Source organism: Macrotis lagotis, chromosome 2 (assembly GCF_037893015.1).
Source record: "Macrotis lagotis isolate mMagLag1 chromosome 2, bilby.v1.9.chrom.fasta, whole genome shotgun sequence".
NCBI classification, from domain to species: domain Eukaryota; kingdom Metazoa; phylum Chordata; class Mammalia; order Peramelemorphia; family Peramelidae; genus Macrotis; species Macrotis lagotis.
Window position 1 is genome coordinate 135,842,562 of NC_133659.1, and position 12,914 is coordinate 135,855,475.

General features: G+C 40.5%; 1 protein-coding gene across 3 annotated transcripts in view; it reads right to left on the minus strand.

The window, feature by feature from the left end:
* Positions 1-7,754, minus strand: part of LOC141513237 (cation channel sperm-associated auxiliary subunit epsilon-like) — a 139,258-nt gene extending 131,504 nt beyond the window's left edge. For 2 of the 3 annotated variants that reach the window (XM_074222861.1, XM_074222860.1), the window contains exon 1: positions 7,324-7,752. In XM_074222861.1, coding sequence (XP_074078962.1) covers positions 7,324-7,388 — 65 coding nt within the window. In that variant the 5' untranslated portion in view covers positions 7,389-7,752. Of the gene's footprint in view, positions 1-7,323 lie in introns of all 3 variants that reach the window. The other variant, XM_074222862.1, reaches the window with a different exon arrangement.
* Between the last annotated feature and the right edge of the window lie 5,160 nt (positions 7,755-12,914).

Sequence of the window (12,914 nt, forward strand, 5' to 3'; positions counted from 1 at the left end):
TATCTCTCCTGGATCAGTTCTAAGTCAATGGGTTTTCCAATGAGGTATTTTACATTTTCTTTATTTTTTCATTTTTTAAAAAAATTTGCTTAACTGATTCTCAGTGCCTTATGGAGTTATTAACCTCCATTAGCCCCAACTTATTCAGGCAGATTTCAAAAATCTTTTTTTTTTTGAAAGATTTTGACTTTCACATTTTTCTCCCTTCCTCTCTTCCCTTCCCCTTGCCCCTGACAGAAAGCAATCTAATATAGTTATACATGATAACCATATTAAACATAGACCAATATTAAGCAAGTTGTGAAAGAAGAATCAAATTGAAATGAGCCACATTTATTCTTTTTTAAAAAAAATTTATTTAAGGCAATGGGATTAAATGACTTGCCCAAGATCACACAAGCTAGGTAATTATTAAGTGTCTGAGTCTGGATTTGAATTCAAGTCTTCCTCTTCCTGACTCCAGGGCTGATGCTCTATTGTACCACCCAGCTGCCCCCACACTCATTCTTTTTTTTTTTTTTTTTAGTTTTTTTCAAGGCAATGGGGTTAAGTGGCTTGCCTGAGGCCACATGGCTAGGTAATTATTAAGTGTCTGAGATCGGATTTGAACCCAGGTTCTCCTGACTCCAGGGCTTCTACTACGCCACCTAGCTGCCCCCCCACACTTATTCTTCAAGAAATTTTCTTCAGTTCGCTTTTGTATCTCTTTTTTTTCATTTGATCCATTTTATTTTTCATTTTCCCAATTATATTTTTCCAGGATTTGTTATCTTCTGTCAAATTTTGTGCTTCCTTTTTTTGCAAGATGTTGAATTTCTCTTGTATTTCTTTACCCAATTTTTCTATTTTTGAGCTCTTCCAAGAAGTCATTTTTGGACTGGAGACTCATTCATAGTCTCCTTTGCAACTTGATCCTGATTTTTTCTGACCTTTCTTACACATTTTGAGTTTTGTTACTGGGCAGTATCTCAAGGTTCTTGTGTTGAGAGAGGGACTGACTTGCAGATCTTAGGTACTGAGAACCCTAGAGGACTTCTCACTGCCCTAGGGCCATCCACATTGGGAACTCTACAGGGTTGCTCACTGGACCAACTATACTGGGAACAGGAGCTGCCCAGTCCCTAGGCCATCTGCACTGAGACCACTGGGGCTTGTTCTCTGGGTGGTCTTCACCTAACATCAGTAGTATTAGACGTTCCAGGTTGGAGCTCATTGTTTGGACTGGGTTGTCCAATCTAGTTACACTGGCTGAATTGGGGTTTGCAACACATGTATTGTAGTTTTCCCAGCTAGTCTGCTCTGCTCTGCCAAGGCCAGACTCCAAGTGGCTCTACTGGAATTATCTCCTACAGCTGAGGGCTTCCTATTGGTTCCTGTTGGTCCCAGCCTTGCCCTTGTGTTCCCTGCCCTCTCCTGGGTACACTCACACTTCCTCTGAGACAGATCTTGCTGGCAGATGCTCCATTCTTTTATGAATTCTATCATCCAAAAATCCATTTTGAGACTTAAAAAATATGTGGAGAAATCTGAGAGAAACCAGGAATTTTCTTAAGCTCTCCCAGGTTTCTTGCCATTTGCCTCCACCACCCTCACTTTATATAAGTGAAGATTGATACTTAGAAGATAAGGAGAGGGTAGGGAATCTCCCATTCACATATTCTCATGCTTCTCTTCATTACTGGCTAGAGAAGGATAGTTAGGGTTTCAGTGAGATAGTTTTACATGATCATCTTTCATCTTCATAACAGCCCTGTGAGCTAATCAACCAGTGTTAAGCGATTGCTATGGACCAGACACTAAGTGCTGGGTGCAAAGAAAGGAAAAACATAGTTTCTGCTCTCAAAGAGCTTACATTAGAAGAGTGGAGACAAGCAGATCTTTTCCTTATTCTGATAGTTCCTTCCCTATATATATATATATATTATATATATATATATATATATAATATATATATATACATATATATATATTAAACCAATGAGACCCATTTTCTCATATGACTTTTGATTTATTAAAGGAAGTATATTGGTCCTGTTCATACTTAATTCTTATTATTTGATCCATTTTAAAAAATGTTTGCAGAAAAATCTAGAAATCATAAGAACATAATTAACTCAGTATTTTTCATGCAAATAAAATCAGATCTAAACAAGTAGAAAAATATCGATAGCTCCTGGGTGGACCACACCAATAAAAAAGACAATTCTGCCTAAGTTAATTTGCTTATTCAATGCCATACCAATCAAACTACCAAAATCATTTGATAGAGCTAGGAAAAAAAGAGCAATAAAATTCATCTAAAAAAAAAGGTCAAAAATATCAAAGCAATTAATAGAAACCCCCCCCACAAAAGGCAATTGCCTAGTAATACCTGCACAGATTTGAAATCATTAGAAAAAGAGGAATAGATCAGAAGATTAGGTAACCAAGGCACAATACTTAAGGACCATAGAAACCTAGTGTTTGATAAATTCAAGATCCCAACTTAGGGGATAAGAACTCTATTTCATAAAAAACCACTGGGAGACTGGAAAACAATAGAGGTAGAGGCCAACATCTTAACTGTGTACCAAGATAAGGTGAAATTTGAAGCTGGCATGGAGGATGACACCATAAGCAACCTATCAGATCTATGGAGAGGGGAAAAATTCATGAGCAAACAAGAAAAAGAGCATAATAAAATATAAATTATATAATTTTGATGATATTAAATTAAAAAGATTTTGTACAAAGAAAACCAAATCAACCAAGATTAGAAGGAAAGCAGCAAGCTGGGAAATAATCTTTACAGCAAGAGTTTCTGAAAGTCATTTCTCAAATATATAGAAAGCTGAGTCAAAATGAAAAGAATACAATTGATAAATGATCAAAGGATATGAACAGGCAGTTTTCAGATGAAGAAATCAAAAGTATCTATAGTTATATGAAGAAGTACTCTAAATTACTTTTGATTACATAAATACAAATTAAAACAACATCAGAGATAACCTCACAATTATCAGATTGGCTAATATGACAAAAAAGAAAAATGATAAATGTTGGAAAGTATGTGGGAGAGGGGGCGGAGCCAAGATGGCGACAAGAAGGGGTCGAGTCTTAGGCGCTCTCTGATAAAATTTGAAACTAAGGACTCTAACTAAACTTTCGAGAGACAGAACCCACAAAGGGACCCAGTGAGGCAGTTCTCCTACTCAAGGTAACCTGGAAAAGAGCAGAAAGGCACTGCTCCTGGGGTAGGAGGGGCGGCCTGCCAGAGGGGTGGCCGCCAGAGAGAAAGAACTTCAGCCTCCCGGAGGCAGCCCCAGAGTGCTGGGAGCCGTGGCTCACACCAGCAGGGGAGTCTCCTGAGCTGCACCCTGGGGGAGCACCGGGCACAAAGTGGGGGAACAGCGGGGGACCTCTGCCAGAGCTAGCACATGGAGCCCAGCCCTCAGGGCACACAGCAAGCAGTGTGGCCACTGCATTCCAGATCAGGAAACAGAAGCAGGCTGAGCTGGTAATCAGGAGCCCCAGGGCATGAGCCCATTGAGCTGAGGGAGCGGAGTGAAGAGAGAGTGCTGAGCTTGGTCCTCTGCCCCTGGAACAGGACTCTGGGGCTCTGACCACATTCAGATCCTGATCAAAGTCTAGGCCCCCCATAGAACAGCAGGGCCCCCCCCACCTCAGCCCCGTGGCAGAGGGGGGCACTTATGGTCATTCACAAACCAGGAAGGAGGACAGAGCCTCACACACTGAGACCCTTGTGGGAGTGTCCCAAAAGCTCAGGAAGCACCCCAAAACCAGGCCCAGGCTGGGAAAATGAGCAAGCAGAGAAATAAGAGGAAGACCATTGAGAAATATTTTTCATACGAGCCCAAGAAGGATCAAAATACTCAGTCTGAAGATGAGGAAGCACAAGCCCCTGCATCTAAAGACTCCAAGAAAAACAGAAATTGGGCTCAGGCTATGACAGAGATTAAAAAAGACTTTGAAAATCAAATGAGCAAGTTGGAAGAAAAACTGGGAAAAGAAAGGAGAGAGATGCAGGAAAAACATGAAAATGAAGTCAGCAGCCTAGTCAAGGAAATCCAAAAAAATGCTGAAGAAAATAGCATGCTAAAAACCAGCTTAGGTCAAATGGATAAAACAGTGCAAAAAGTTATTGAGAAGAATGCCTTAAAAAGCAAAATTGACCAGATGGAAAAAGAGATAAGAGAACTCTCTGAAGAGAACAAATCCTTCAGACAAAGAATAGAATTCAGGGAGATTGATGAATTTAACAGAAATCAGGAATCAATACTTCAAAACAAAAAAAAATGAAAAATTAGAAGAAAATGTGAAATATTTCATTGAAAAACTGATATGGAAAACAGACTTAGGAAAGATAATTCGAAAATTATTGGAATACCTGAAAGTCATGATCAGGAAAAGAGCCTTGACATCATTTTCAAAGAATTACTACAGGAAAATTGCCCTGATATTCTAGAAGCAGAGGGCAAAATAGAAATGGAGAGAATCCATCAATCCCCCCGAGAAAGAGATCCCAAAAAACCAACCCCTTAGGAATATTATAGCCAAGTTCCAGAACTCCCAAGTCAAAGAGAAAATATTACAAGCAGCCAGAAGGACACAGTTCAAATATCGTGGAGCTGCAGTCAGGATCACACAGGACTTAGCAGCAACTACATTGGAAGCTCGTAGGGCTTGGAATACAATATACAGGAAGGCAAAAGAGCTTAGAATGCAGCCAAGAATGAACTACCCAGCAAGGCTGAATGTCCTCTTCCAGGGAAAAAGATGGACTTTCAATGAACCAGGGGAATTTCAAATGTTCCTTTTGGAATGGCCAGAGCTGAACAGAAGGTTTGATCTTCAGATACAGGACTCAGGTGAAGCATGGAGATTGGAGGAGAGGAGGAAAATATGAAGGACTTAATGAGGATGAACTGCATGTATTCCTGCATAGAAAAATGACACTGATAATACTCATATGAACCTTCTCAGTTAATAGAGCAGGTAGAGGGAGCTTTTATAGTTGAAGCACAGGAGAAAGCTGAATTCAAAGATAAAATATGGTGTAAAAATGGAGTCAATAGAAAAAAGGGAAATGGAATGGGAGAAAGAAAAAAGGAGAGGTGGAATAGTTCAAGATATTTCACATAATAAGATTTTTTTATTACAATTAGCTATTGCAATGATATGGAAGGGGGGAGGCAAGGGGGAATGAGGGAATCTTTGCTCTCATCAGAGGTGACTGGGAGAGGAAACAGCAAATATACTCAATGGGGTATAGACATCTGGAGTAAGAAGGAGGGGGGAGCAGGGGGAAGGGTTGGGATGTGAATGATGGAGGAGAGGATGGACCATGGGGGGAGAATGGTCAGATATAACACATTTTCTTTTTTATTTCTTGCAAGGGGCTGGGATTGGAAGGCCTGCCCAGGACCATAGGGCCAGATGGATTCTGGGCCTAAGGGGTGGTATGGGGGCTCAGGGCTTGTTGGCCCCAGGACCAGGGATCTGTCTGCTGCGCCACTCAGCAACCCTACAGCAGAGTCAGAGTGAAAGGCAAAAGAAAATATAGTACATGGTAGTGGAGAAATAAGAAAGGAGGGAGTTGCAAGCAGCAATGGCAACAGTGTAAAAATATGGAAGCAACTTTTGTGATGGACTTACCATAAAGAATGCAGTCCACCCATGACAGAGTTGTTGGTGTTGGAACAAAGACTGAAGCACATTTTTTATTACTATTATTTGGGGGAGGGTGCAGGGCAAATGGGGCTGGGTGGCCTGCCTGGGGCTGCATAGCAGGGTGATCTTTGGGTGTCTGGGGCTGGATTTGGACCAAGGTGCTCCTGGCTCAAGGGCCAATGCTCTGTCTGCCACCCAGCCACCCCTACAATGATTACTATTTTATTTTATTTTGAGTCTTTTTTCCCTTCTTTTTGGTTTTTGCAGGGCAGTGGGGATCGGGTGGCTAGCATGTCATATGGCTGGGTGATTTATTGGGTCTATGGGGCTCAATGTGGGCTTGGGTGTTCATGGCTCCAGGGCTGGTGCTTCATCCATTGGGCCACCTGGCCATACCTACAATTATTACTATTATTTTTTTTTATTTTAATTTTTTTCTCTCCCCTTTACTTTATCGCCCAAGCAAGTCTATACAAGTCTATATTCATGGGAGAGGGGTATTTTGTTTACTCTTAAACAAGAATATTTTATTAATGTAAATTTGTACAAAATGAGAATAAAAAAATAAAATAAAATAAAAAAAAATAAAAAAGTATGTGGGAAAACTGTAACAATAATGCATTGTTGGTGGAGTTGTGAGTCGATCAAACCATTTTGAAGCGCAATTTGGAACTATGTCCAAAGGGCAATCAAAATATGCTTACCCTTTGATCCAGAAATATCACTACTAGGTCTATATCCCAAAGAGATCCTAGCAAAGGGAAAAGGATCTATGTGTGCACAGATATTTAAAGCAACCTTTTTTGTTTTGTAGTGAGAAAATACTGGAAATTGAGGGATGCCCATCAATTAATTGTGCAATAAGAAATGATGAATAGGAAGATTTCAGAAAGACCTAATACAAAGTGAAATGACAGAAAAAAGAAAATGTACATAGTATCAGCAGCACTGGGTGCCGATCAATTGAGCCATGCCCAGCAACCTACGATGTGATAAGAAAAGTACAAAGGACTCAAGAAGGAAAATTTTATATACATATATATACATATATATATATATCTCCAAAAATAGAACTGATGGACTCCGCAAGCAGATAGAATAATATTTTTCCATTACTTTATTCCTACTTGCAATTTCCCCCCCTTTTTAATTTCTTCTTTCACAACTGAGATAAATTTGTTATTGTTTTACATGATAGCAAATGTATAAACTGTATCAAACTGTCTACTATTTTCAGAAGAGATGAAGGGAGAGAGAAAGGGAGGAGAAAAAAAACAACGTCAAATTCTTGTAACACTGAGTGCTAAAAATTATCTGGATATGTACTGGGGGAATACTATTTAAAAATAAAAGTATAGACATTTTTTAAAAAGCGGTTACAGTTGTCAAAGGATGGGGCCAATGGGATGGCCTGTAGCCGGCCTTCTCTCCTGAAGGGAGCCCCGAGGAAGAGGAAAGGCAGCGCAGACAGGGGCTCCTTGGGAGAGGAGGAGGACCAAGATCAGCTTCTGTCCACCATCTTCCACACGGAACACGGGGGGTCTAAACTCCCCCAAACAGCTCCGAGCCCTTGACGACACGCTTCCCGCCGGGCCCGGGGCCTCCTGGACTCCGGGAGCCACGTCGCTGCCCTGGTCCCAGTCTCCCTGTTACCTCCACAAAGCCGAGCTGTAGCCGAGCAGCAACACTCCGGCAGCGAGCACTTTCCCCCAGAACATGGCGAGGAGGCTCTCAGGGCGCCGGCCCCCGCGCTTCCCCCATGCCCCGAAGTCGGGAAGTTGAGCCCAACCGCCTGGCCTCGCGCGGCCCGGGCGCCGGCTCTCCCCAGCCTTCGGCCGGCGCTGCGCCTGCCGGGGAGGCCGCGCGCTCGCTCCCGTCGCAGCCCCTTCTCAGCGGGAAGAGGTGGGCACCCAGCCGGGTCACCCAGCCCGGGCCAGCCTCTGTGCTAGCCACGCCGGCCACGTTGGGGGAAAGAGAACAAATTACTCTGAAACTCCTGAAGGAAAGGGTCAGGGAATTTATACAGAATGAAGTCGGCTAGTGGGCTTTGGGGTGACGTTTTGGGTACAACAGTCTGAGCATCTGAATCAGCCTTCATGAATGCATTAGAGGAGGGAGCCAGAGTGGAGGAGGAATAGAGTCCTGTCTTGAAGTCAGGGGGACTCCAGTAAAAGTGCCACCTTCTCTGTAGGACCCTGTGATTCTGGCCAAGTCACTCACACCAAAGGATTTAATACCTTGAGCAGTATTGGGGGAGAAGCTCCCCTCCTCGATGAAACCACACGGCCAGACAGGGGAGGAAACAAAGCAATGTTCGCACTGTAGTGATAGCACCTCCCGATTAAACGTACCAACCACGCCACTGTGGGAACACTTTCCATTCAAACAATGCAAAGCTGGGAAGAAACGTGTGTCTTATAGGGTGGGCTGGGGAGATGGGGGGAGGAAGTCTGTGTTCAAGATCTTTGACAAATTAATTCATCACTTTAGACTTCAGTTTCTTCCCCTGTAAAATATGGGGTTAGATTACAGCAGTGATTCCTGAACTGTGTGAGGCTGAAAAATCACAGACACTTTGCCTCCAAGAGGAATAAGTTAGCAAATGTCATTTTTTACATTGCCTTCTTTGGACTGAATAGTATCAATCTATGAAAGTAGGATTATAGCAATATGTGCCAACTCAAACAAGGGAAAGGACACTACAAATACATGTACTTCTTTAAGAAATCTGTAACTCCCAGATTGTAAACTCTTTGAGGTAACAGTAGTCAGTTTTTTTTTCCCTCGTGGAGGCTTCTTTGTGTTGTGGTAAATGCCACTGGTGAACATACACAACAAGGAAAATTTTACTTTCACACACCAGATTTTGGTCTGGAAAACAAGTTCAATATAACTGAAACAGGCCTGCAAATTTTCAAGTATTTATAAATAAAGTTTATTTCTAAGAAGATTATAATTGTTCTGTCTTCTATTTTCATGGGCAAACATTTTCTTTTATGACTGTGCTGAGATACATAACAAAATGAGGATAGGTTAGAAAAGCTGTAGAGGCTTGACTATCTACAGTAATAATTTTCCCTTCATGTAAAATCACATTGATAGCAAATTATCTTAAACTATCAGAGAGATCCTCAAAACAACTAATGTTCTAGTGAAAAAGTATGTATGCCATGAGCAACATTAAAAACTTAAAATATTCACTTCTTTTCCTTTGATGATGAACATTTTGATTGACTCTCTTCCTAGGGTCTTTTCATTCCAGTGTACGTACCTGCTACAAGTTGTTGTACAGTTAGAGATTACTCACTAATTTGCACATAGTATTTAAAAGGTATTTCACCTCACTAACATAAGATCCTCCATTGTAAAATTAAGTTAATAAAAACTGCAATAAAATCATAAACTTCCTTTGAGGTAACAATAGTCATTCAGGGATTTCTTTTATTATGAAACTGGTCTGGGAAACCAGGATACCTAGGATGAGAGTTAGGAAAGGTTTAGACTTGGAAATGGGACTGTGTGCTCTATAGATGGGGAGGGGGATACCCCCCCAATTTGAAGGAATATTTTCCCTTATTTTTTAGGTACTTTTTTTTTATTTTTGTAAGGCCTTGGGATTGACTTGCTGAAGGTCAAACAGCTAGGTAATTATTGTGTGATGTTGTTTTTGAATTCAGGTTCTCCTGAAGACCAGTGCTCTATCCATTGTGCTTCTAGCTGCCCCTATTAATGCACTTTTGGGGTAAATAAGCCTTTGTATAAAAAATGACAATTAGTTGGTTAAGTGGAACTGAGATGCCAGGATTCCCCCCATACTTGGGGAAACACCATCAGGGTAAGCAGGAGCTTCATTTGCACTTCTTGTAAAGCTGGCTGGCTACACTATTCAATCTACAATCCTGACCCCAAGGTTGCTATGGTTCAAACTCCCAGTTTCAGGAGGCCAGCACCTGAATCTGGGAAAGGCAAATGAAACAGAATAAGTCAAATATCTCAAATCCCATTTCTCAGAGACAGGGTAAAAGGGAGGGTGATCAGAAGAAGGAAGTCCTTCTCTTCTCACTTCATGATTCATGTGCTATGAGTAAAATGAGATCTTCAGCCTCTGAACACAGCAAGCAGAAATGTAGAGGGAAGAGCAAAAGAAAGAAACTATTCCAACCTAGCCAGTTTTTAAAGACTTACATTTTCCACCTATGTAGCTAATCAAGGAAGGTTAAACCTCTCTCCCCTCCCCCCATCCATATTATAGGCAACATAAGGAGCCACTCTGTTAGGCAATTTGAGCACACCCAGGGAAACCTGATTACATTTTACTTTTTTAAATGGAGAAGTGGAGGGTTACAAATGTGAACTCTTACATTATTCACAGATAAAGTCATATATTAGTTTTACTTAAGTTTTATATTACAAATGTGAACTGTTGCATTATTTGCAGATGAAGTCATATATAAGTTTTACTTTGTAACAAAAGATCATTCACAAATAGTAACCTGTAAATATTTGTAATAAAGGGTCCCAAAACACATCAATAAAACATCTCCTCCTTCCACCCACCCCCAATATTAAGGCCTTTCTATATTCTATGTGCTCTGTTATGTCCAGGAGGATACAACTACAAAGAATGCAACAATGTTTATTCCCAAGGGGCTTGCATCCTAAGACAGGAGACAAGTACATATTTAACTACTTTGCATTTATTCTTTTAATAATGTATATATACAGGCAGCTTGATGGCAGTGGATAGAGTACTGGCCCTGGAATCAGGAGGACCTAGGGTTCAAATCCACCCTGACACTTATGTGACTTTGGGCAAGTCACCTCATTGCCTCACAAGAAAAAAAAGGGCAGAATAATGTATGCATATAAATTATTTAGGGAATAAATGCAAAGTAGTTAAATGTAAAGTAGTTTGGAAGGGACAACACCAGTAATGGGGACCAGAAAAGACAGAAAAACTTGAGCTGTATCTTAAAAAAATAGAGGGGCTCTGGCAAGGAGGTGAGGAGAAAGTGCATTTCTAGGATGGATATCGGTCAGTGCAAAGGCAAGAAAACAGGACTGGAAATATTATGTGTGAACAAGAGAGAGAAGGCCAGTTTGAATGGGTTGAAGCATACAAGGAGTGAAGGAATGTCCACAGAAGCAGGAAAGATAAATTGGGATCTGATTATAAAAAGATTTTTAAGACTAATGGGCCTTGATCCTTCTAGTTGTTTATGTTTTGTTTTTAAACGTACCTGACATCAGAATTTGCTAGTGAATTGAATTTAAATGAGGCAGGGCTTGTCACTGTCTCACTCTCTCCCCCAGAGTCATTTGTGTCTAGTGGTAAAATGAATGGACATTCTCCCTCTCTCCTCCCTTTGGATTCCCAATGGCTCTGGAGGAGAAAGTGAGACTGATGACTTAGCACAGTATCCCCCTCACTCAAATCCAATTCATGTATTTGTCATGGCATCACCTCCCTGATGGCATGATCTTCTTTGAAAATGAAGGACAGGGTGGCTAGGTGGTGCAGTGGATAAAGCACCGGCCCTGGAGTCAAGAGTACCTGGGTTCAAATCCGGTCTCAAACAATTAATAATTACCTAGCTGTGTGGCCTTGGGCAAGCCACTTAACTCTGTTTGCCTTGCAAAAACCTAAGAAAAAGAAAATGAAGGACAAACATTTCTAAACTTATAAACAAAACTTGGATATATATATATATATATATATATATATATATATATATATATATATATATTTGTTTGTTTGTTTTGTTTTGTTTTTTACAGTTGTTTTCTCAAGTCTCCTCCTGGAGTCATCATCTTCATGAAAATACCATCTTCTGAATATATTGAACTCTGACCAATGTCCCCTTTCCCTACTGGATCATTCCTTGTAACAGTATTTAAAAGAGAAAGCTTGAGAGGATAACAGGGTCAAGGTCAAAAAAGACCTTCATAAATTGAAAATGGGGCTAGGAAAGTCGAGATTAAAGGAACATGAGAGAGTGAGCTTGGTTGACAGTCAAAGAAATGGCAAGGGATAGAATAAAGATTATAGGAGAAGTGGGTAGTTTCAACTAGAAAGATCAGTAAGGAGTAGGGATAATATAGCAAGTAGAGGATAGTAGAAAAACACGAGGTTGGGAGGAGAGTGGTGAAAGCTTTCATCTTTTAATTAAAATAGACAGCTAAGTCTTTTGTTAAGAAAGGTTTAGGATGAATTGAAGGTTCAGGTGAAATAAAATAAGTACAAATTTGTATTGAACCCCATCAACAGTTTTATCATTTCTATTAATAGCTTGTTGAAACTTAAATTTAGACACAAGAAGGTGGTTCTATCCAAAGGAGGCATTACTGCTAGCTTCTGTTGGGCTAGAATCCCTGAAGGTCATTCTATAGTAGATGAGAATTGGGATCTCCAATAGAGATTGAGAGGTCTTGAATATTGAATGAATTCACATACACCCTGGGATTTAAAACTACTCAGGATTTATTATAGATTACAGCATAGTATACAGATTAAAAACTTTTTCCTCCTCCCAGAGAGGCTACAGGTACTTTGAGTACAGAAGTGAATAACAAAGGCTAGGTGAGGTTGCTTGGGAGCTGAGATAGACCAAGAGAGATAAGGAGAAAGACGGCAAGGGAAAGTTGATTGGGTTGGGGAGGGTATGGAAAGTTCTTGCTTCACATAAATTCACAATATGCAAATTTGACTTTATGTGAAGAATTCTGAAAGAAATCTGCATTCCAAAAAATCCATCATCTCTCTCTCTCTCTCTCTCTCTCTCTCTCTCTCTCTCTCTCCCTCATTCCCTCTGCCTTTAAAAATATAAAAGCCTCCAAGTGAAAGCAGAAGAATGGAAATACCACTGCTATTCAAATAAGAACATTTTTTTACTGGGATTTCCAGCACCAAATGAAGAGACTATTGTCTCCCACTGCCCATGTGTTGAGCAATTCTCTGCATGTTCTTCTTATTCCCAGTCTCCTCAGGTTCCTCTTTTTGCTCTTGATTCTCTGTTTTTAGCCCCAACCCTCCACTATGACCCTCCCTGCTTCTGTTCCCCAGTTCTTCATTATATAAAAATCGTGTTAAGTAGATGTCTGCAGAATGATCCACTTACATAAAGCTAGAATTATTTTTTAAAACATTTTGTGAAGTGGTCTCTAAATTTTATCGTACTGCCAAAGGAAGTCCATGACACAAAAAGTTAAGAACTTTTACTCCAGATAATTTTTTCATTAATATG